This window comes from Gymnogyps californianus, chromosome 16 (assembly GCF_018139145.2).
Source record: "Gymnogyps californianus isolate 813 chromosome 16, ASM1813914v2, whole genome shotgun sequence".
Lineage (NCBI taxonomy): Eukaryota > Metazoa > Chordata > Aves > Accipitriformes > Cathartidae > Gymnogyps > Gymnogyps californianus.
In genome coordinates this window covers 10972288-10994028 of record NC_059486.1, presented here as the reverse complement: position 1 = coordinate 10994028, position 21741 = coordinate 10972288, and the positions used below count along the sequence as shown (strand labels likewise).

At 39.0% G+C, this 21741-nt stretch overlaps 1 protein-coding gene across 1 annotated transcript in view; it reads right to left on the bottom strand.

Moving 5' to 3' along the window:
• LOC127022938 (transmembrane protein 132D-like) overlaps positions 1 to 11643 on the bottom strand; it is a 223740-nt gene extending 212097 nt beyond the window's left edge. Inside the window, 1 exon segment of the mRNA XM_050906804.1 lies at positions 11597 to 11643. Within this exon segment, the coding sequence (XP_050762761.1) occupies positions 11597 to 11636 (40 nt within the window). The 5' untranslated portion in view covers positions 11637 to 11643.
• Between the last annotated feature and the right edge of the window lie 10098 nt (positions 11644 to 21741).

The window sequence follows — 21741 nt, the reverse complement described above, 5'->3', positions numbered from 1 at the left end:
ATCCCACAGATATCCACATTGAAAATTGCATGCTGGAGTTATTCCCTGACAAATTAAACCAGAAGCCGCAAGATTAATTTTCTGTTAGGTTACACTACGTTATACGCATCCAAAAGTGAACCACTTGGTATCTGGTTGGACAGGCTAGCTTTCTTCCCTAGTTAGCATCTCATTTTAGCATTGATTCTGGGAATTTAATTATATTATTACATCTTCATTACTTCTGCGACCAGAAGCCTTAACCAAAATCAGACTTCATCAGAAGGAGCAGTGTTTGCCTGAAAGAATCTACAATTCAAGTTAATAGATAAGATTTTAAGAACTGGAAATTGATGCCAAAATAGTGATGGGATTTACCAAAAGCTGTAAAGCCAGCATGCATTCAGGGCTAGAAACCAGTCATAAATCACTAATTCCTCTCTGTAGTCAATATTCGATATGAACATTTCAAAAAGATTTTCAACAGCGATTTTTTGATAAAACCTGAAAATGTAAGGGGGGTTGAGGACTAAATCAGCCGGATTTTCCTGTAGTCTTCCACTACTTTGTCATATCAACCAAAAAAAGAAAACTCTTGTTCAAAATCTCTGCCACAAACAGGTAACAGAGGAAGGTGAGCCATCACATCCCTAGCACAGAGATACAGTGTGATGGTGAGCTCCTGCCTACACTTCACACGAAGAGTGCAACAGGTAAGTTTTCCTATCCCGAATATGACCTATTTCTTACAACTAATGTGGTGGGTTGACCCTGGCTGGATGCCAGGTGCCCACCAAAGCTGCTCTATCACTCCCCTCCTCAACTGGACAGAGGAGAGAAAATACAATGAAAGGCTCATGGGTTGACATAAGGACAGGGAGATCACTCAGCAATTACTGTCACAGGCAAAACAGACTTGACTTAGGGAAAAAAAAAATTAATTTATTACCAGTCAAATCAGAGTAGGGTAATGAGAAATAAAACCAAATCTTAAAAACACCTTCCTCCCACCCCTCCCTTCTTCCCAGGCTTAACTTTACTCCCAATTTTCTCTACCTCCTTCCCCCAAGTGGCACAGGGGGACAGGGATTGGGGGTTGTGGTCAGTTCATCACACATTGTTTCTGCCACTCCTTCCTCCTCAGGGGGAGGAGGACTCACACTCTTCTCCTGCTCCAGCATGGGGTCCCTCCCACAGGACACAGTCCTCCACAAACATCTCCAATGTGAGTCCTTCCCACAGGCTGCAGTTCTTCACAAACTGCTCCAGCGTGGGTCCCTGCCACGGGGTGCAGTCCTTCAGGAACAGACTGCTCCAGCGTGGGTCCCCCGTGGGTTCACAAGTCCTGCCAGCAAACCTGCTCCAGCATGGGCTCCTCTCTCCGTGGGGCCACAGGTCCTGCCAGGAGCCTGCTCCAGTGCTGGCTTCCCACAGGGTCACAGCCTCCTTCAGGTGCACCCACCTGCTCCGGCATGGGGTCCTCCACAGGCTGCAGGTGGATATCTGCTCCCCCGTGGACCTCCATGGGCTGCAGAGGGAATCTCTGCTCCAGCACCTGCAGCACCTCCTTCTTTACTGACCTTGGTGTCTGCAGAGTTGTTTCTCTCACATATTCTTACTCCACACTCTGGCTGCAATTGCTGCTGTGCAGTAACTTTTTTCCCTTTCTTAAATCTGTTATCCCAGAGGCGCTGCCACCGTCGCTGATCGGCTCGGCCTTGGCCAGCGGCGAGTCCAACTTGGAGCTGGCTGGCATTGGCTCTATCGGACATGGGGGAAGCTTCTGGCAGCTTCTCACAGAAGCCACCCCTGTAGCCCCCCTGCTACCAAAACCTTGCCACATAAACCCAATACAACTAAGTATTTTCTTATGAAGGCATTATTATATGTAAAAATGGTCAGTGATCACATTATTCTCTACACAGCTGTGTAACACATAAGGCTGAAATAACAACTGATGCATTACTATCACTATTCACACTGGAGCACTGATTTCCCATCATTCTTTGCCTGCTTGCTTGCAAGAGGAATATCAGCATCTATCTTCCATACCAGTACAGAAATAAAAGAATTCAGCCTATCTGGCAGCAGGAACTCTAATCTTTCCTCCTAGTGTTGTCACACCATTAGAGAACAGTTCCCCCAAAAATCTCATGCTTTCAGTAACAAACACCATCATTCTAAAGGGCAAGTACCAACAGAACAGCGATAAGGCTAAATCAATGTGTCACAAATAGCAAAACAAAAATAGAACCCTGGAACCCAAGAGTCATGCATTTATCTGTAGCAAATTAAAAAGAAAAATGGCTTCAAAGCCAAAAGTCACCTATTTCTTTTTAAATCCTTTCCTTATTAGCACTTCAGACTGCTCTGCCTGCTTTACTTTATAACATTCCCTGTAACTGTTTCATCCTTAGGAAATTATCATTCTTCTCCGAGAACAATGCTGTTCCCAACCTGCCAACATCTCCCCCTTTCGCCAAGTTATTACAACTCTTGTTCCAGCTCTGCATGTCTGTGTGGAGCTTGTTATAAAGCAAGGGAAAGATTACTTGGAACATCAAGGCCACAGACTATGTAGAAGAGCTTCTTTGTAAAAAGTCACTCCTCATTTCTTTTAAGAGAATTTTAAAGAAGTTGGAGTATTGTTAGAGAGTGCAACATACATTAAGTGACAGTCACAAAGTAGATGCTGAATAAAGCAAATTAAACTTTGCACAGATGCAGACAAATCATTTGTACTATCATTTCTAAGAGGAATACACACTTGCAAACCATTCTTTTTATGAAGACTATCAAGCATTGCTACTGCAGTCAGAAACAGAAAGAATTTTTAATTGCCGAGTCCTGCAAGGAAAGAAGTACTCTGACACAATATGCTTTAACTTCATGAGAATATTCCTGTGCAGAAAAACAAGTCAGTTAAGGCCTTGCTGAAACAGAGGCTGGACTCCTTTGCAAGAGGCAATGTTACAGCCTGCCCATCAAAGCATGTCTTAACCACTTTTGCTTCTGTGTTATCAATCTTGCTAAATTGCTCCTCTCGAGCAATCTTGTAGTCCATCTTGCAATTTCTCTATTAACTCCACAAAGAAGTTCCTATGACCTGAGTGGGAAAGGAAGAAAACCTCCTAATGAAATACAGTATGAAATTTATCCCAGAAGGGTCTCCAAATACAATGCTGAATCAGAAAACAAGAAATAAATCTGCAGAGCAATCCTCAATTAAGAAATCTACTCCATCTTTAGTGGTGTACCATTTGGCCCACCTCAAAGAATCATCACTCAAGGGTTTCAAGGACTCTCACTGAAGCTTCTGATTTTACCTAAGGGGGGCTGTAAATCTGGATGATACACTTTGTACCTACTATCACTGTATCCCAGAGCAAGTACACACTGTCAAGTGTGTGATTAGACCATTCAACCACTGTGACCATGACAGTGTAATTTATGTTGTCAGTGGGATGTTACTAGACCACGACTTATATCATATGGTCTCTCCACAAAATCTTTCACACAGGAATTCTAAGTTTGATTTTACAGGAAAATTTAGAAGTCACAAACATTCAGAAAATGGTCTTCTAGAAAGCGAGCTCTTGCTCCACCAGACAAAGCAACTGGCACCACAGGAACAATCCTCAGTCTTAGCATGAGTTTCTGAACTCATGCCAGACAGTTCATCAGTTTCATAGAACTGATGCTTCAAAAGCAGGGCAATAAACTGAAACCAAAATGAATCTATCAATTTCACAAGTCTGCCTGTCAGGAACTCCTTGAGGACTGCAATAAACGCTAACTCTGAAAGTTGAATCATGACATCAAAGGATTTCCGTGCCTCCATGTCTGGAGTGAGGGCAGGCATCTGATCTTGGCATGCATAACCTTATGTGCATGACTCCAACGATCATTAAAGATCATATACTCATCCTCCACTTTTCATACTTTAATTCTGTTATTTGACTTGATGGGTTTATAAGTGCTCATCCTTGATATACACTCACGGATGCAGATTGTACTCCCAGTTGCTGTATCAATCCAGGAATTCCAGTTGCCGTAATGGGTCTGATTATCAGTCAGATAAGGTCTTTTTGACAACAGCATTATAGTCTGATGACACAATATTTTCTTTGAATATCCCATTTTACTGAAGTTTGAAGAAACTTTTGTAAATTAATCATTGATGTCAGGTCAGACTACACCTCATCATTCATTAGGAGAGAGAGGAACAATCCTGAAGTTATTTTATTATTCACATTGACAGACAGATAAAGAAATCATTTAAATAAAAGGGCCGCAGAGGAACACATACACCTTTATATTACCAAGTGATACAAAAATGATCAGAGAAAGATCATATAACAAAGGCAAGTTCCCACCTGAAAAGGCAGCAAAGTAATAATTACAGAGAATAGTATTAAGATAAAAGGATATGGCACTGTTTCACACAAGATCTGATGTCAGCCTGAACATGAAAGGGCAAAGCAGTGATGGGCACCACAAAGTTTATAGCAAGAAAAACAGGGAGGAAAAAAAAAAAAACAAACCACCAACCCACAGTCATGTTAACTACTGGGGGATAGGGAAAGAGTGGCTAGGAAAATTTTTCTGACACTCCAGATGCAAAACATCAATAATCACACAGAGGGCTGTCCCCAATCCATCAACTGCATATGATGCAAGGAGTAAAAGGTACTAGACATGATAAGATGCATCACTCCCTTGAGTGTGTCATTGCTTACAGCAAAGAGTGAGCCTTCATCACTAACTCACTGGGCCATCTTGGCAGACGCCATCTCTTGGCCTTTTTTGCAATTTTGATGCATTTATTTAATGAACCATAAAAAGACAATCTCTCTCTAATGAAAATAGTACCAGGCTAGGTGCTATCCATTTATGGCTCAAGGCACCCTAATGGTGAAAGAACTAAGAGACAAGGGCTTCAGCATTGTAACGTACTGAAAGATTTCTCAGGCTTTCAATGGCAACAGTTTGTGTCTCCCTTTCTGTCCCCCCCCCGCCCCTCCTATGCCTCTACTTGCAGAGGAAGAAAGAAATAATGAAGATTTCAAAGATGTAAAAAACAAAAACAAACACAAACACACACCCCGAACCCAAAAAAACACACAAACTTAGAAAGCTGAAGTTCTTGCCAGGAATATCTTGACTTAAATACTGTTTCTAGTGTAATTATGTTTAGGAGCCAATAAAAGGAAAGTAAGGCTGGGTAGTGGGGGAGTGCAGAGTGCAAGGAGTCCAACATCAATTGTCAAATGCCTCATGACAGAGACAGAAATACAGGACCGGGCGTGGAACAGCCTTATACTGCTTAAACAGATTCTATTCAGACAATCAGAAGTTGATCAGATTCTGCCTCAAACGTCTGCAAAATTCCCCCTTCTTTTTCTGCGAGGATGCTAGGGACTGTGTAGAGGCTGTAGTTCTGCTACCAGGCCATTATTGATGGGAGGAGAAAAATACTAAGCATTAAATTAACACCTGACTCAGCAAAAGTAATAGGCCAGTTTCTGCTGCCGGCCTTTTATGAGACAAGCCATGTCTATATACCCTAATCCAATTCCAGTGGAATGTGAACTGCAGCACAAAAGCGTTTGTGGCTGCTGGCTGATCATTCTCCCCCTCCAGAGTAAGTTTTTTTAAAATTAATTTTAAAGTTGTTAATCCATATCATGCCTCTACATCTTGCTGTAGGCTCTGTGCCTAATTTATACAACCAACAATTACAATATTGATCTTCTATTGCTACATTCACTAACAAGATAAAAAGATTTTTCTTTTTTTTTTTTTAAGTCATATTTAAATAACACCATAATGCTGGTATATGCAGTAAATTTCCAGGAACGTCAATAGAACTAGCAATATTTCACTAAATACATACCCATTTTACCTTCATTAAAGAAAGTGCAACTTTAAAATATTTGAGTGTGTTCTCAGAAGGAAGTGAAGATATTGATGGGCATTTGTACCTGAAAAGTCTATAAATTGGAGGGCACCATGGAATATATATATGTATATACACACATGTACACACACAAGCACAGATACAAGAAAGAATCTGACTTTGGTAGCGTGGAGCACAGCCAGAGCTAATTAACACTGCTTCTTGAGTATGTCTATTCTTTGCTATAGGCTCTGGTATAGACACACTATGAACATGGGAATGCACAGTGTCCTGAATCCATAGCATCCTCCTGCTTAGAAGATTCAGGAAACAAAGGTTTAATTCCTGTCCTGAAAAGCTGTTCTAAAATAACATGTACAGTCCAAATCTGTCAGCAGCCACCAAGATATCTCACCAGCCTTCCCCAAATACAAAGGCTATACTCATTAATGGAGATGAGTAAGAACCTTCTTGACATGTTCTTATGAGCTTCTGAATCGCGAGGTCTTCATCCTTGGCATGAAGTTTTCTCTCTTTGCTACAAGGCACATCTGTAACTCTGACACTTTCCTGATCCTTTTCGCCTTCTTGTCAACTAAGTAGGAAGCTAAGGTCTCTCAGAAAAAGAATTTGCCTAAAAAAAAGGCACACAAACATCAGAATAATTAACCATGCAGTTTTTCAGGAGTCTTATTCTGACCATTGAACGACATCAAACTTGTAGCAGGCCTGTAGCATGCTCACAGATGCTCAGCTATCTCTAATAGCATCAGGCATGGTATCTTGTCTCTCTCTCTCTGCCAGAGAGGAAAAATGAATATGTACTTTTTTCTAAAGAAAGTTTTAGAGAGCTAACTAAAGCAGCTGTGTGTGAAGCTAGCTATACCTCAGCTGCTTTATCATCCCCAGGAGTATCCAGGATAATCCACTCCCAGATCATAACTGAGCAGAAGAGATCATCCAGTCTAAAACTTGCTGCTAAGTGGCTCCTCTCTTCTCATTCCTCTTTTGCTTCCTCCCAGGTGCAAAATCATGCTCTCCCCACTAGCCAAATTGGGTGGTCATCTCTTCTTTCAGCTGAGATGACTCAGCTCATCAGCAGAAATAATCTACTTTTTCCTGGCTCATTTTCTGATGAATTAGCACATTGTATTGGCTCAGTAAGAGGCTGGCTGAGGTGCCAAGAGCGCGTACAGCAGGGCAGGGTTACATGCCAGAGCCCCACTGTTGGAGAGTGGGACCAATTCCTTCTGGTGGCAGGGGAGTGCTGGATCATTCCAGATTGTCTAGTAGCTCCTGGAGTCATCACGATGCAGAAACCTGCATCAGTTTCAAGCCCTTGGTCGATCACAAATGTGAAGCTCGTTGCTTGCCCTTGCCTTAGCCCAGGCACAGCTAAGTCAACCACACTGTTGCAATAATAGGTTAGCATGGCGAACCCCCAAACCTTTCTGAGAGAGACTGTTTCTCTGATTTTCCAGTGCAAGAGAAACACACAACAGATCATGATTCTTTGGAGAGTGCTCATTTATTTACTTAGGAGTTAATTTTTCAACTGTATTTAGACTGTAAAGACACAAGTAGAATTTCACTGCAACTCACTAACCAGGTCAAGTACTTTTAAATATTCAATAATGCATCATATGCATCTTTTCAGACTTAAAATACCTTTGAAAGTCTGACTTACTGTTCTACAGGGCTGTGAGTTATTATTATTTTTAAAAAACAAAGCCAGTTTGCAATTTGACAGTTTATTTTGTAATGAAACATATTTTACAGATACATGGCATATTACTGTATCTTTAAAATTCTTTCTGTTCTTGTTCTGGAAATAAACCAGTGTGCTATTCTCTCAACTTTCTCAAAGTGTAATAGACAGAAGAGTTAAGAGGATTGAAATTATCATTTTATAGCCCAATAATATTTTTTTCCCTATCCAGCCAAACTCCAAAGGGCATGAACTCCTGAACTTACCTAGTACTCATTTAACTAAATCTAGGGAAAGTTCTTTGCTCATGCAAATCTCCAAAGTCTTATTCAGAAACTGATTCCACCTTTTCAAATCATCCTCTTTCTCTTCCTCCTCATACGTATTTAAAAGTGGTTTCTAGATAAGCTGATACTGATAGAGAGGCTACAGTGTTACACTCCGTAAACACCTAAAAATAGAAAGATAAGCTAGAACTCTTTTTTTTTTTTCCCCTGCCTGACAAAGTCCCCAATGTTTTCTTTGGCACTTCTTTGGGAGTTTGTTCTGTCAATTTTGAGCCAGTTTCACATCTCCTCGCAGATTCTAAAGGTCATATTAAAATCTGCCTCAGCTAAATACCTTGTTTTCTTGAAGCCTGACTAGAAATTGGAATGTTGTACCTGGGTGTCACAGTCAGAATCCTCCGAGGAGGATGCCATGACACATGGAGCCGAGAACTCTGGCTATTTAATTGCAGGAAAATTCCTCCTGGAGAATGTGGAGGATGTTTGAAATTCAGCAGCAATAAAGACTGCAGGGGAGCTGCACAAGAATCACCAAGAGCTCAGGATTATTTTCCCCTACCCTGCAATTATCTTGGATACTTAAAAATCCCTGCTACTTGGACATGAATAGTTTTGCATTCTAGTCCCACTGAGAAGCTTTGAACAAAAGATTTCAGAAGCACTGGTGAAAAACATTCAATTGAAAGCTCAGAAACAATAATCCTACATTTAAAACAAATTACAGATATACTTTCTGCCAAGCAGGTCTTCACACTTACAAAGAGCACAAATTGAAGTCCCTGTCATAGCGAGCTCTTAGAGGCTGGTTTTCTGAGCATTCAAAACAATTATCCTCATGAGTGTCTCAGTGCATATTTGCACATGTGAATCCATATGCACATTTGAAATAGTTTAATTCATTTTTAGTGTCTATGTTTGTGTGTAGTTAAGAGCAAATCCTACTGCAAGCAAACATATTAAGTTGTATATATTAAGTCTGTACCAAATGGATTCTACAGTTGTACAATTGACTGACGCTTCACATCATTGCTTGTAACAAACAGATTAAAAGATGAAGTTCTCTAATTGAATGTCTACAGAATAAAGAGCAGTATCTACCAGGTAGAGCAAGACAGATGGTAGGATTTTTCTGCAAGCAGAAAACCAGCAGAAAGGCAGGATTCCCGATTTAAGTTGCATTTGGAACAGGCACTGGCCACTGCATTTTATTCAGTAGGGGTCATTTATAGAACTGCTGCCATAGTTCGGTATATTCTACTCTAAATCTGTGTGAGCAACTGATTTTTCAGCTGCCCAGATAAACTAATCAAAAACCAAAAACAATTCTCAGGTCAATCCAAAGTGAAATTCCTTTTTTTACCCCATCAGTACAAAAGGGAAGGAAAAAAAAAAAATCTAATAAAACCTTAAGAAAGGATTATGTTACCCTTTAAAAGTTAAAAAGAAAAAAATTTAAAGCCTCCAACCTTTCTTCTCAAACTCCATCCTACTTTTTGAATATTACTTTCATAGGAAAGCTATTCTGTGTCTCAATTTGATCCACAGCCTTTCTACTAAACTGGCATGTCAAAGAGGTACTGGAATTTTTTTTAATCTAGTACATTTGTAATAAAGGCAGGTCATTTAAAGCTTGACATTAGTTATTCATAGGGAAGCATTCTTGAACATACTAGCTACCTCTCATTGTCCTATTTGGATAATAATCAAATCACTGGATAAATGGAATGAATAGTTGAACAAATATTTCTATGCCTAGTTACCATGATCCACAAATCACTACCAACTGTTGTGTTATTACATAACAAAGATAAGGATTAAACCTGTATTTAGAAGGCAACAAATACATAATTAAGACTGAACAGAAAAGTACTGATTACTTAATCTAATTTACGTTATATTTCTTGTTTTACAAATTAAGCTAAGCTTCTTCACATATCTATGCATGCAGTCTACAAATACTTAAGACCTCTTTCCTGGCCACTGAAAAATGGTTTGAATTGCTCAAACGAATCACAGAATGTATAGACATTTACTGCCTGGCACTTTAGGAAATATCCAGGAATAAATCAACCAAGACAAACCACTGAAAGTGAAGAAAAGCAAAAGCATTAAAATGACATATTAAAAGTGTTCTCCCAAATTACATATGGTTCACAGAGGTGCCACATATAAAATTTAAGACTTGAGGGCTTTAAATTGTATAAATAGCAAGTAGCATTACTAATACCATAGTCACTGAAAGTGAAGAACTTCACGTAGCTTAAGTAATTTTGATACCTCACTATTCCACCTGAAGAAGGAAGACAGATCAGATTCTTTGGTAATATCTTGGAGGAGAGACTTGTAATAGGTGAAGAATCTCATACACTGTACAGAAATAGGAGAAATGTTCCTAATAAAAAGTTCATCAGATAAAGTGCATGTAGCACCCCATGAGAATTAGCAGTGCAAGCAGATTGTGTGCTAAAAAAGTAATATAGCTGGTCTTTTCAGGTTGATATTTCTCCGCTGCATGTGCACGCAGTTCCTTCCTCAGCACAAAAGAACTAAATTCGGTCTAGTTGTTACTGCAATACAAGCTAAAAAGTAAATACTTTATACCTGGAGCATCTCAGTGTTTTTATTAGCATTTTTCTATCTCTTGCTTCCTTAAATCACCTAAAATCCACTATTGCCTTGTACTGTGACCACATCAGGACCTACAAGCTAATTCTGAAGAACAGTTGGACACCATGCAAGGAAACACACTGTAATTACCATCACCAGCACTCTCCTCTAAGCATGGAACAGGTAACTTCCCGAGAAGACTTTCCTGCTGTATGCAGGTATTTCAAATATGGTGTGAAACAAACCCCTTCTCTCTCACGTTAGCTAAAGATTTCAGATAGATTTATCTGCACAGTACCTGTGTTTTTGTTTTGGGAGAGGGCTGTTGTTTTCTTTGTTGTTGCCTTTTTTTGTTTGTTTTTTAAACTACTGATCCTGCCAGGATGTTTCAAATTATTTACGTTTAAGAGGATGCACAACCATAATATGCACTTAATTTCAGCTCCACTTTCTGAAAAGAAGACTCCTTGTTTCCTCAACAAAGCACAATGTGATCTCTGTTTAGGAACATATGTAATTCCATAGGCTGCATAACCGAAGGCAGCAATATATCACCTTTTTTCATAGATACAAAAATAGTCAATTCCCACCCTTGTTCATGCAGAAACATCCCTTAGGGCTTATGCCCTCTGGTTTCTTTCAGTCTTTTTAAAGGTCATGGTCTGACATTTCAACAGTGTTGGAAGTCATTGTCTTCCTTTCTATATGTGTGTCCCTGCTTAAGCATTATTCCCTTCTAGTCACAAAGCCCAAGGCAACAAATTACTTCTTTGTAAGAAGACTAGATCTGGTAACTGCACCTGGAGGCTGATAAAAATAAGTCAAGGCAGCTCAGCTGAAATAATGCTAGATAGAAAGGGGTTATGCATAAAACCAATAATCCACAGGAAACATGAAATTAAAATAGAAGATGCACCTTTTTTCCCCCACTTAGGTTGAAAAAAAACCCACATTATGAAGTAAATTGCATTCATAGACCAGAGTAGCTCAGCTCTTTTCTATAATAGCAAGTAGTATATTACCAGTTATTACTAATACTTCAATTTAAATAGTTAGAATTCTCCTCTCACCACTAAACCATGACCAAAAAATAAAAAAAAAAAACCAACAACTTACTTTCTTTATAAACAGGATTTTCAGCTTTTACATAACACATCTTCCTTTCAAAGCTATTGTAACTAGTAAGAGAGGTCACCATATAGCACGAGCTGCTCTTTAAATGAAGAGGGCAACTGAGGGGAGGAACTCTGTATTTAATTAGAAGCCACACCAGGGGATGGTTTGGCTAATTGCATGACTTAGCAAAACCCCAAGGCTGCTCTAGGTTAAATTAGTTTGTGAGAGCCTTCTATAAGCTTTTATGCTCTTACAGTACTCAGAATACCATGCATTCCAGTAATATCTTTCCTGACATCACCGCCTGCCCAGAGTTACTCATTGGAAACTCTCCTATGAGAAAATTCTTTGGAAGTGTCTACCTTCTCACTGAAACACTCAAATAGTACTAAGTGGCCACAGCAACCAGAAAGTCAGGGAGTCACCTTACCAAATTCTTCTGAAAACATTTTAACAGTCCTACCAGGGAATAGTTAGAGTTGTGGGTGGTTTATTGCTTTTTATTTTTTGATTGAAGGAAAAATTGCAGAAAGGTTGTTCTCTGAAAATTTCTGCAGCTGTAATTAGGGAGTGTATCAAATATGTTGCCAATTAGCTTAATTGGTGTGCAGGCTGATTGAGACCTGAGTAGGAAAGGTTTCTCATTACTTAAGGGGGGGAAGAAAGAAGAAGCAAAGACCAAAAATTCTTATAAGCTTGCTAAGAGGAAGAGGACCAGAGGAAGTATTGACTACTGCTCATGATGAAGTAACAGTTCTCCAAGTATTTGAAGACAATAAGCTCTTTGAATAATGGTTTCAGCTGTACCTCACTAAATCCCACGCCAAGTGCTAGAATAATGATGATTTTCAGCTGGCTCTACTATGATTTCATCAGAAGACCAGTCAGAAAAGAAAAAGAAAAAAACTGTGGTCCATTTGTTATTAGCTAAAGCTCTGATATTAATTGTAAAGATATTCAGCTTCATCAGGACAGATATAAGAGCTGCAATCTTAGGCACTGTGTACCTTCCAGTACCAGCAGTAGATGGCTCAGATATTGGACCACAGGAGTTCTAATACAGCCCAATGCCTATTAATTCTGGAGTGACAGACAATTAAAAGGCTACAGCAAAGTAGTGGAGAAGTATTTACGTTGCCTTTAAAATTAATTTCATAAGGTTCACCAATAAGGCAAATGTCAGATATATTCTTCTCTTTAGTGAGCACTGTAGATTTGCTGAGCATGAACTCCTGGGTACGTGTGTACATATATACACACAAACACTCCCATCATAAATGTGCTAAGTAATACACAGAATTAAATCACTATCCAAACTATAATTTTGCACAGGAGAAGAAATCCAAACCTGTTGCTATTATTCTGTCTTATCTACATGAACAGCAGTCTGTTTTTTGTTAGGATAGAGTGTTGAAAGCAAAGCAAAGTACAACTCCATTAATTATACAGCTTTTGAAGTTATATGTCCTGCCTCTAACTTTAGTGACAAGAGATTTCGGTGCCATTCAGTGCCCTGCAGCTTGGTTGTGGTTAAATTTATTCGAAGGAAGCCAAGAGTGAATCCACTAACTCAGTAAGGCTTAGTTGGCATAAGGGAAGATCAAAATCAGACAAGCAGAACGTTAGAGCTGACAGTGCTCCATGATCATACTCAGAGTCTATTTCTCCACATCTTAAACTATTTTTATAATTTATGTTCTGATTTAAGTGCAGCTCCAAACAATGGAATTTTTCTAGGATTGCCCACATGTTTGATTTTTGCATCTCAAGAGAATATAAGAAATTTCATCTCAACCCAAATCTACTTTTTTTTTTAGTCTCAAACCTAAAACTATGGCCAAACACAGTCAAGATCCGGAAACAAACAAATCCTCTTTGCTTCAACCTTAACTAGGATGGCCTCTTAGCATTAGTATTCTACATTCATAAGAAGTCAGGGAGCTAAAAGAAAACAATGTCCGAAGACAAAGAATCTAATCAAAGCTACAAACCACAGGGGCTTTGTCTCATGGATAGTGTCTCTTGACCGAAATACAGCTCAATTCACATTATCGCTTCAAGTACTTAATGATTTTCAGTCTTTTAGAGTGCAGATCAATTAGCTCATCATTGTACTATGCTGAGACTAAGTTTAAGTAAAGTTGTTATCCTGTGTTCGTTAGCCTATATGAAGGTTTAGTCTCTGACCAATTTCCACTGTGCAGGTATTAGTAGCATGCATTACTGATCAGAGACAGAGGGTAACCTTTAAAAAAAACGTTTCCTTCATGACAATGTTCCAATAATCTGTTGAAGTAGCATGTTTTCATGCCAATAATAAAGCCAAACAATATTTCTATAAATAAAGTTAAAGGAAAATACAACCAAGCTATGTATTCCTACTTTATACTAATGGAAAAAATAAATGCATAGTAAATTTCTATTTACAGCCCTCATACCTAAAGGTCACATATATCCTACTCAAAAATATACCATATTGCTTACCAAATACAGGCATGGAAATGATCCTATCAAGAGCAGAAGAGCACTTACTAATGCATAGCACACATTTCTGTCTGTAAGTAAAACTGAAATGAAAAGAACCAAAGAAGGTAAATGTATCACAATTAGGTGAAAGAATAATAAATGTCCTCCTTATATTATTTTAATACTCCTCTGAAAACTTTGTATCGCTCAATTCTGCAAGAAATTTCAGAGGGGCTGTTGGAATTTCGACCTTTCTTGACAGTGTTACTTTCCTGATCAAGGTGTGAGCATTAACTGGTAACTACTCCCATTCATATGAATAACGTCCATTTTAAAGTTTTGGCAGCTGCAGTGTAACACCTAATTTGAATTACTGTCTATGAAAAGAGTAGATTCAGCCTGTCTCATTTATGTGCTTATCTAAACAGGAGGCAGTCACACAATGTAATTTAGGGTATACAGCAGTTTGCTAATAGAGGAACTACGCACTGAGTAGCTTTTACTCAAAAGGTTTCTGTAGCTTGAAATCTGAACACTTAATACAGCAGAAGAATTTAATTTTCCTGGGGCACAGTTTCTCACTGACACCGGTGCTCTTATAGGAGAATTTACAGTGTCCATTATCTTCTCAAATAGGAAGCACAAGAAATGACCATGCAAGAAAAGATGTTCTAAAAGACTTCACTTAATCTGAGATTTGTGGGAGTAGGGCTCCAGTTTAAACATCAAAAGCTAAGTTCAAAGTCCTACTGAAATAGGATCTGCAGATGATAGTGTGTAACTCCAGGAGCTGCCCTGCCCATTTAGACAAATCATGACCGGAATTCTTACACAGTCATTACACAGCACCATTTATCTTGCTTAGTGTCTCTGAGTAATGGAGAGGACACAGACATTGACAGCCTACGGAAGATTCATTACCTTGGCCACTGAGGAGGGGAGTAAAGAACAAACACAACACTTTTCATCTCGCTTTGACAGAATGGCAGGGGAATAAGTAAAACATGGTCAATACACTCCTGGGAATACCTGACTGTCACTTTGCTAAGAAGCAAACACACTTTTTGCCTTAGGCTGGAAAAGCAGCTCTTAATTGGAATCAGATTGTGACCACCACACTCACGAAGTAGGGAACTCACAAAGCCCCTACTTTGTAAGTAGTTCAATGGATGTCAGCCAGGCCACTTGAGAAGTAAGGTACCAGACTATTCTGATTTCTTCACAGTTCAGTGGTATTTTCCTCTCTTTTGGGCACTAAGAACCTTTCAACTTTGCACATGGGGATGAAGTGTGCTAGACTGATGCAAGTCCTCTCTTTACCCCAAGAGCCTACATGTCATGGGCAATCAATGTAAAATTCCCCACGTCAAGCTCGGCAACGGGTTTCACCTGCGGAATAGGAGCATGAGTCAGAGCTCTCTTTGATACATTTCTCGGGAGGCCTTCACTCATCATTGGGGATGTGCCTGTTTCCAAACAGTTCAAAGCTGTTACTTCCAATCTGTTATTTTATGATAGGAAGACCCATCAAGATGCAAACAGTACAGCAAATCAAGACACTATATCTGTGTAAAGAAAGTACAAACTAAATGAATTGTGACTTCATAATGTTGAGACCCAAGTTAATAAATAGTAGCAAGATACAAGATGGCTGAATTTCATTGGATTAAAGGGACATGGCAGAATTCAGGCCAAAACTGAAATGTTAGCTCCATTTACTTCACCAGGGAGCAAAACATGGAACATGATAGAAACATTGTGAGCAATGGGATTGTGCAGATTTGTGGTCCTTACTTAGATGACCAGAACAAGAGTTCACCAGGGAAGAGCTAAACAATAGCTATAGTATTTAAAATGAAACGCACAATGTACAGCCAAGTGTTGACACCACATAACCTGCAAAGACAGCAGAAACATATCTTTATAGCAGGAATCACTGCACAGAGATGTAAGATTATTTCTATTGAAGTTGGCATCCTGTTATTTGCACGCTTGACTTCGTTTCCTGGTCCATTGTCCTGGTTTTGGCTGGGATAGAGTTAATTTTCTTCCTAATAGCTGGTACAGTGCTGTGTTTTGGATTTAGTGTAAGAATAAAGTTGATAACACTCTGATGTTTTAGTTGTTGCTAAGTAGCGCTTGTCTTAAGTCAAGGATTTTTCAGTTTCCCATGCTCTGCCAGCAAGCAGGTGTGCAAGAAGCTGGGAGGGAGCACGGCCAGGACAGCTGACCCGAACTAGCCAAAGGAATATTCCATACCATGGAACGTCATGCCCAGTATATAAACAGGGGGGAGTTGGCCAGGCAGGGCGGATTGCTGCTCGGGCATCGGTCAGCGGGTGGTGAGCAATTGCATTGTGCACCACTTGTCTTTTCTTGAGTGTTATTTCTTTTTTTTTGCTTTTCACTACAATTATCATTATTATTATTAGTTAGTAGTGTATTTTATTTTACTCTAGTTATTAAACTGTCCTTATCTCAGCTCATGAGTTTTACTTTTTTTTTCCTCCTCCCCACCCCACTGGAAGGGAGAAGCGGCTGCGTGGTGCTTCGTTGCTGGCTGGGGTTAAACCACGACATCCATGCAGATCTCTATAAGTGCACAGGTGTACAACTGCTACTACTGAAACCAGCTAGCTGGGCAGGTTCATAGAAGCTCAGCCTGAACTGGCTGACATCACCAGATACTGGGAGGTCCTGTTCAGATGTATAAAGGAATCTGTAACTTAATGATACCTGAGAAGAATTAAAGGCAGCACTTGGAGGTCCTAACAGAAATGTCCCAAGGAACAACAGGATGAGGAAAAAGCTTTAACTGAGGTTTCTTCCATCCCTGTTTAAGTTAATAATAAAGGGACACCACAATGAAATAGGCACCTTAGGATAAGACATGGTGTATGTAAACTGCACTAATTTGCCCGTAATGGTAGTATACAAAACATTTACAAACACATATACTCACTGAACCAAGAGAAACCCCCAGTTTTAGAAAGGAGTAGTTAAACCCAAAAGCTAACCTAGTTTCCAAACCTCATACGTGGAAGCACCCTTACAGCAGTACATTTGGTGTTGAAAATGATCAGCTGCGGCTTGCTTTAATGATCCACTAAGTAAAGAAGCTCCTGAATGCTGGTAAATGCCATCCTGGGTGGGGATAGTCACTCTGACTGCTTGAAACAGGACAAATTACTGTTAGCTGTGTAGAGCACTTAGGAAGTTTGAGTCCCTGTCACAGATTCTGCTGTTGCTAGCACTCTACCGTGGAAACCAAGGCTAATTAACAAAGAAAGCAAGAGCTGGATCATATTTAAAGGTGTACAGGTAGATAAATATACTTTCTACATGCTGAAAAAATTCAAGAGATGAAAAGGATAAAACCCACCATAAGTCAGCATGCAGTGGCAATCTGTCAAAGGTGCTCTGACTTCATTATCACCTCCAAAGTACAGTTCTCCCATTGTGTTTCAGCCATGAACATAGCACAGGGAGATTTCAAAGCAGGTTACATAAAACATTTTCTTGGCAAAGGTCCACGGTTTTCTGCTCTGAACCATCTTTTATGTTATGTTTGGTTTCACTGTACCATTCTGATTTTAACAATACCATGGATAATAAATGAATACGTTTCACAACTTGGTAAGATAACCAAAATGCCAGCATCTACCTAATGAGCCTTATAATTGAGTTGTAATGAGTTTTATATAGTGCTGTGTAACTTGAATGGTGCAAGGGGCACCGGAAAGATATTTAAGAGGGAACAGTTCTAACACCTCGGTTTTCAAAAGAAGGGATAAAAATAATTGCTAGTTTACTCACACAGTTGTTATTCCTGACAGCATTCAATTTAAGCCAATGAGATTACTAATGTGAGTAAATTTGTCACAGAAATAAGGTTGCAGAAATAAGCCCCGAGAGGTAAAGGTGACGATATTTAGAAAGCTTTTCTTTGTGCAGTATCTAGCTAAAACTGCGTAACGCATTCCTGTGAAAAAGTGGTTAGTAAACCATGGCATGAAAGCCTGGGAGTTCTGAAAAAGCTAATATCCACTTTTAAAAATATTTTCTACTGATCAGGATTTGGGCATAAAAGTGAGAAAAGTAAAGTCTCTATTCTTTTGCTTGTTTTCTCTCTCTATTTGATGAACATTACCTCATTTGGATTTCAACTGGAAAAGCAATTAAAAATGAAATTAGGTCAACGAAATCAAAGAAATACTTTTAGATCTCCTAACTTGCTGACAAACTTTTTAAAAAGAGGAACAACAGATGACAACTAACAAATAATATGCTTTCACACAAAACATTACTTGAACTAAAACGCATGAAATTTAAGCACCTGAGAGCATTTGTGCGAGTACCCAGAATATTCTGAAATACATTTAATGACTTAAGAATAAACAGTGGAAGGTTCTGTATTTACTCATGCAAGAGTAAATAAAAATAAAAATAAAAAACCAAAACACCCCCACTTTTCACGATGTTTTGCCCAAGAGGTACCTATAGCCATTTTCCAAAAAAGGTATCGAGACAAGATTTTTCAGCTTCTAATCACCCATAGCTACAGACACATTTTCAGGAAAACAGTTTGAATCTGAAAACATTTCAAAACTTCATGAAAATGCTTGACACGCAGAAGGTCTGCAGCACTTCTGGGTGGATTTTCAGGAGAGGTTAACACAAGAGGATAAGAGATGCTGTGCAACTACACAAATGGGACCAGTACGCTCTGCACTGATTGGTGCTAATGGGTAGCTCTAGTTCTTACTCTTTTCTCCAAGCCACTGCCGTGGTACACCCCTATATCTTGAAAATATTTTGTATTTTTAAAAAACACTACTAAATACTAAAACCTTAGCCTGGTAGATATTTGCTTAGATTTTAGAGCATATACCTACATGGATACTTTTCTGCATTAGATTTTTATTACATTAATTTTTTTAATTGACACTGCATACTGCTGGATTGTCACATAAAACCCTCAATTCAGGGGGATGCAAAAACATGCCCCTAAGGAAGATGATTAACGTCATGGTTTTCTTGTTGACACAAGTCAGGACTGGAGGATTCTGAAAAATGTTGTCACTTCGAGGTTTCTGTATAATGTTTCTTGTGTTAAAAGTGTGTGGCTACAAGAGCTGAACAGAAACCAGTAATTTCGCTTCATAGGAGTTTGTGTCGATATCTTATCTGGGTCTACTATGCCATGGGAATTTCAGATTATCAAAGGATTTCAAAGAAAAGCTGAATGAAACTCAATTTTATGGAACCATGTGTGGTTTTGACACATGCAATCGAAAAATACAGTTTGATCCAAATCTCCATGCAACCAATTAAAAAGGGCTCCAAAGGACTTCTTCATCTTCAGATCAGCTTCTTTGTCTAGATTTTGTACCATGATACAGGCCAAGACAACAACCGATTGTCACAGAAGTACTCTATATATTCACTACTTCTACAGAGAAGTTCCACGGTGCCAAACTGTGGCATCAATAAGAATCACATAGCTATGCTGATCTAGGAATAAGAGGGGCAAAAGTAGTAATTGTTAGGACAGGCATACTCTGAGCTCTGTTGGGATTGCATCCGAAATAATGGCTTTGTGTTTCCATTGTCTAAGGAATGAATTGTGCCTGACTGCCAGGAGTCTCTTTTTATACCAGCAAAATATTCAGATATTGGGATCTGGTAATCAAGTGACTTACATATACCTGAACTTTCCCAGTACACATACTAAATTAAAACCAAAATCTTCCCACTGACACTATCTGTTATGTTATCAAGAAGTTCCATTCCTGCAGTTTATGAATAGAATACAGTTGGCTTTACTCAGCTCTCCTATTTTTTACAAGCTTGATGCTTGTACAACCTGGCAGCTTTTTAGCTCAATCATATAAATGTCTTAATACCCTGCATTGATCTGGAATCAACACAGTTGCCGACACATGGATAAAAAGCATCTGGAGAATTTGCTGGTTGTTATTTCAAGCTGTTTATTATTCCTTGAGGACTCATATGAACACTCAGAACTATCATGCCTGCATTAATACTGCTCTCCTACACCTCTGGGTACAGTAACACTGTACATTAAAGATGCTTTAGAAAATTGTTTGCGAGTTGATATTGCACTGGGAGTACTTTGTACAGTCTGCAGCTTTGCACTAAATAAATACTGGAAAACTGCATGCTGTGAAGTAGGCAGTTTGAACTCCTCAGTCTGGCCTTTGGAACACAGTTAAGAATAAAAATAAAGCATTGATATTTACCAAGTTATATTTTAAATCTTGGATTTGGCAGACCTGTGATTAATAAAGACTCAAGGAACATTAGTAATGCTGTGCTTACAGACTAGCACTGGAAAACAATTCTTCGCAGGCTAGTGAAGGAGCATTGTGTGAGCTGTTCTTGTGGCCCATATGGAAGCAGAGATCCCCATTTTTGTCACTATGGTGCAGTATGACAAAGAATTATGAAAAAAGCTTCCACAAGAAAGAGAGCAAAATGAGATGCAAGCATCAGGGAAAAAGTGGGAGAAAGAGCATCCAAAAACTCCTTGCTGGACTACCTCTGATCTAGTGGGAGACCATCAGCCACTATTATACAAATAAGTTTAAGTCATGCAATCACGCAATAAGAAAAATCCTATTAAGTGGAACAGATTCTGTTGCCATTAGGAAAAACAGGAGCAAGGGTGGGAGCAAGAATGAATCAAAACGTCCAAATCCAGATGTCTAAATCAGTCCTAATTCCATTACTACCACTGAAAATAATTTCATGCTGAAATGGGGCTATAAGGAAAATCTATTGTACTAGTTTTTCAAGACAAATCTCAAGACAAATCATTATAGTCATAAAGCAAGCTACATTTTGTGTAGAAGTATTGAGTATTACACAAACTTGAATAACTACAACTTTACAGCTCTGCTGATGGATATTTAAGCAAATAAAATTTCCACTAGTGACCTGACTGAGCAAAAAATTCAGTTCCCCTTGGTCAAGCAAGCAGTCAGTGACACACTGTAAATCCAAGCCCCTTGTGTCGAAAAACTTACACTCATTCTCCTACACCAGGTTTCCTCCAGGTTTCCTACAGCTGTGAAATCACCACCTGGATAAAGGAAGGTTTGTGCTTCTAATGAAGACCCTTTAAAAAACAACAAAGTCATTAAAAATCTTAGTAAAGTTTAGATACAACCCAGTAGAAGTAACCACATCTAGTTGAGAGCAGGCAATTTTCTTGGGTACCGCAGAACTGCTAAAATATAGTTTACTTAAGACATTGCTCTGTTTTAAGCACATGATTTCAGTAGTGCTTCCAGAATTTCAAGAAGAGAGCAATTTGTTACTCATTCAAGCCAGCATCTCCAGGTATCTTAGAACAAAGTTCTAATTTAACTGAAGCAGAAAAAGAATTGAAGTTGCAAGTTTAGGCTTTCAATAGACTCTAATGATAAGAGATCTTTTTGGCTCATCATCTTCTAGTCAACCGCTTATATGTTCTTATAGCACTTACGGCACAATCATGAGATACAGGGGTTACCCCAACATTCACCTTCTCACCTTGCTTACTTCTGAAAACCACAAAGACACTTTCCATGGTCCAGATGAACATGAACTTCTATGACAACAAGTCACTGAGACTTAAATGTCATTCCTGAGACCAAACACATAAAAAATACTGA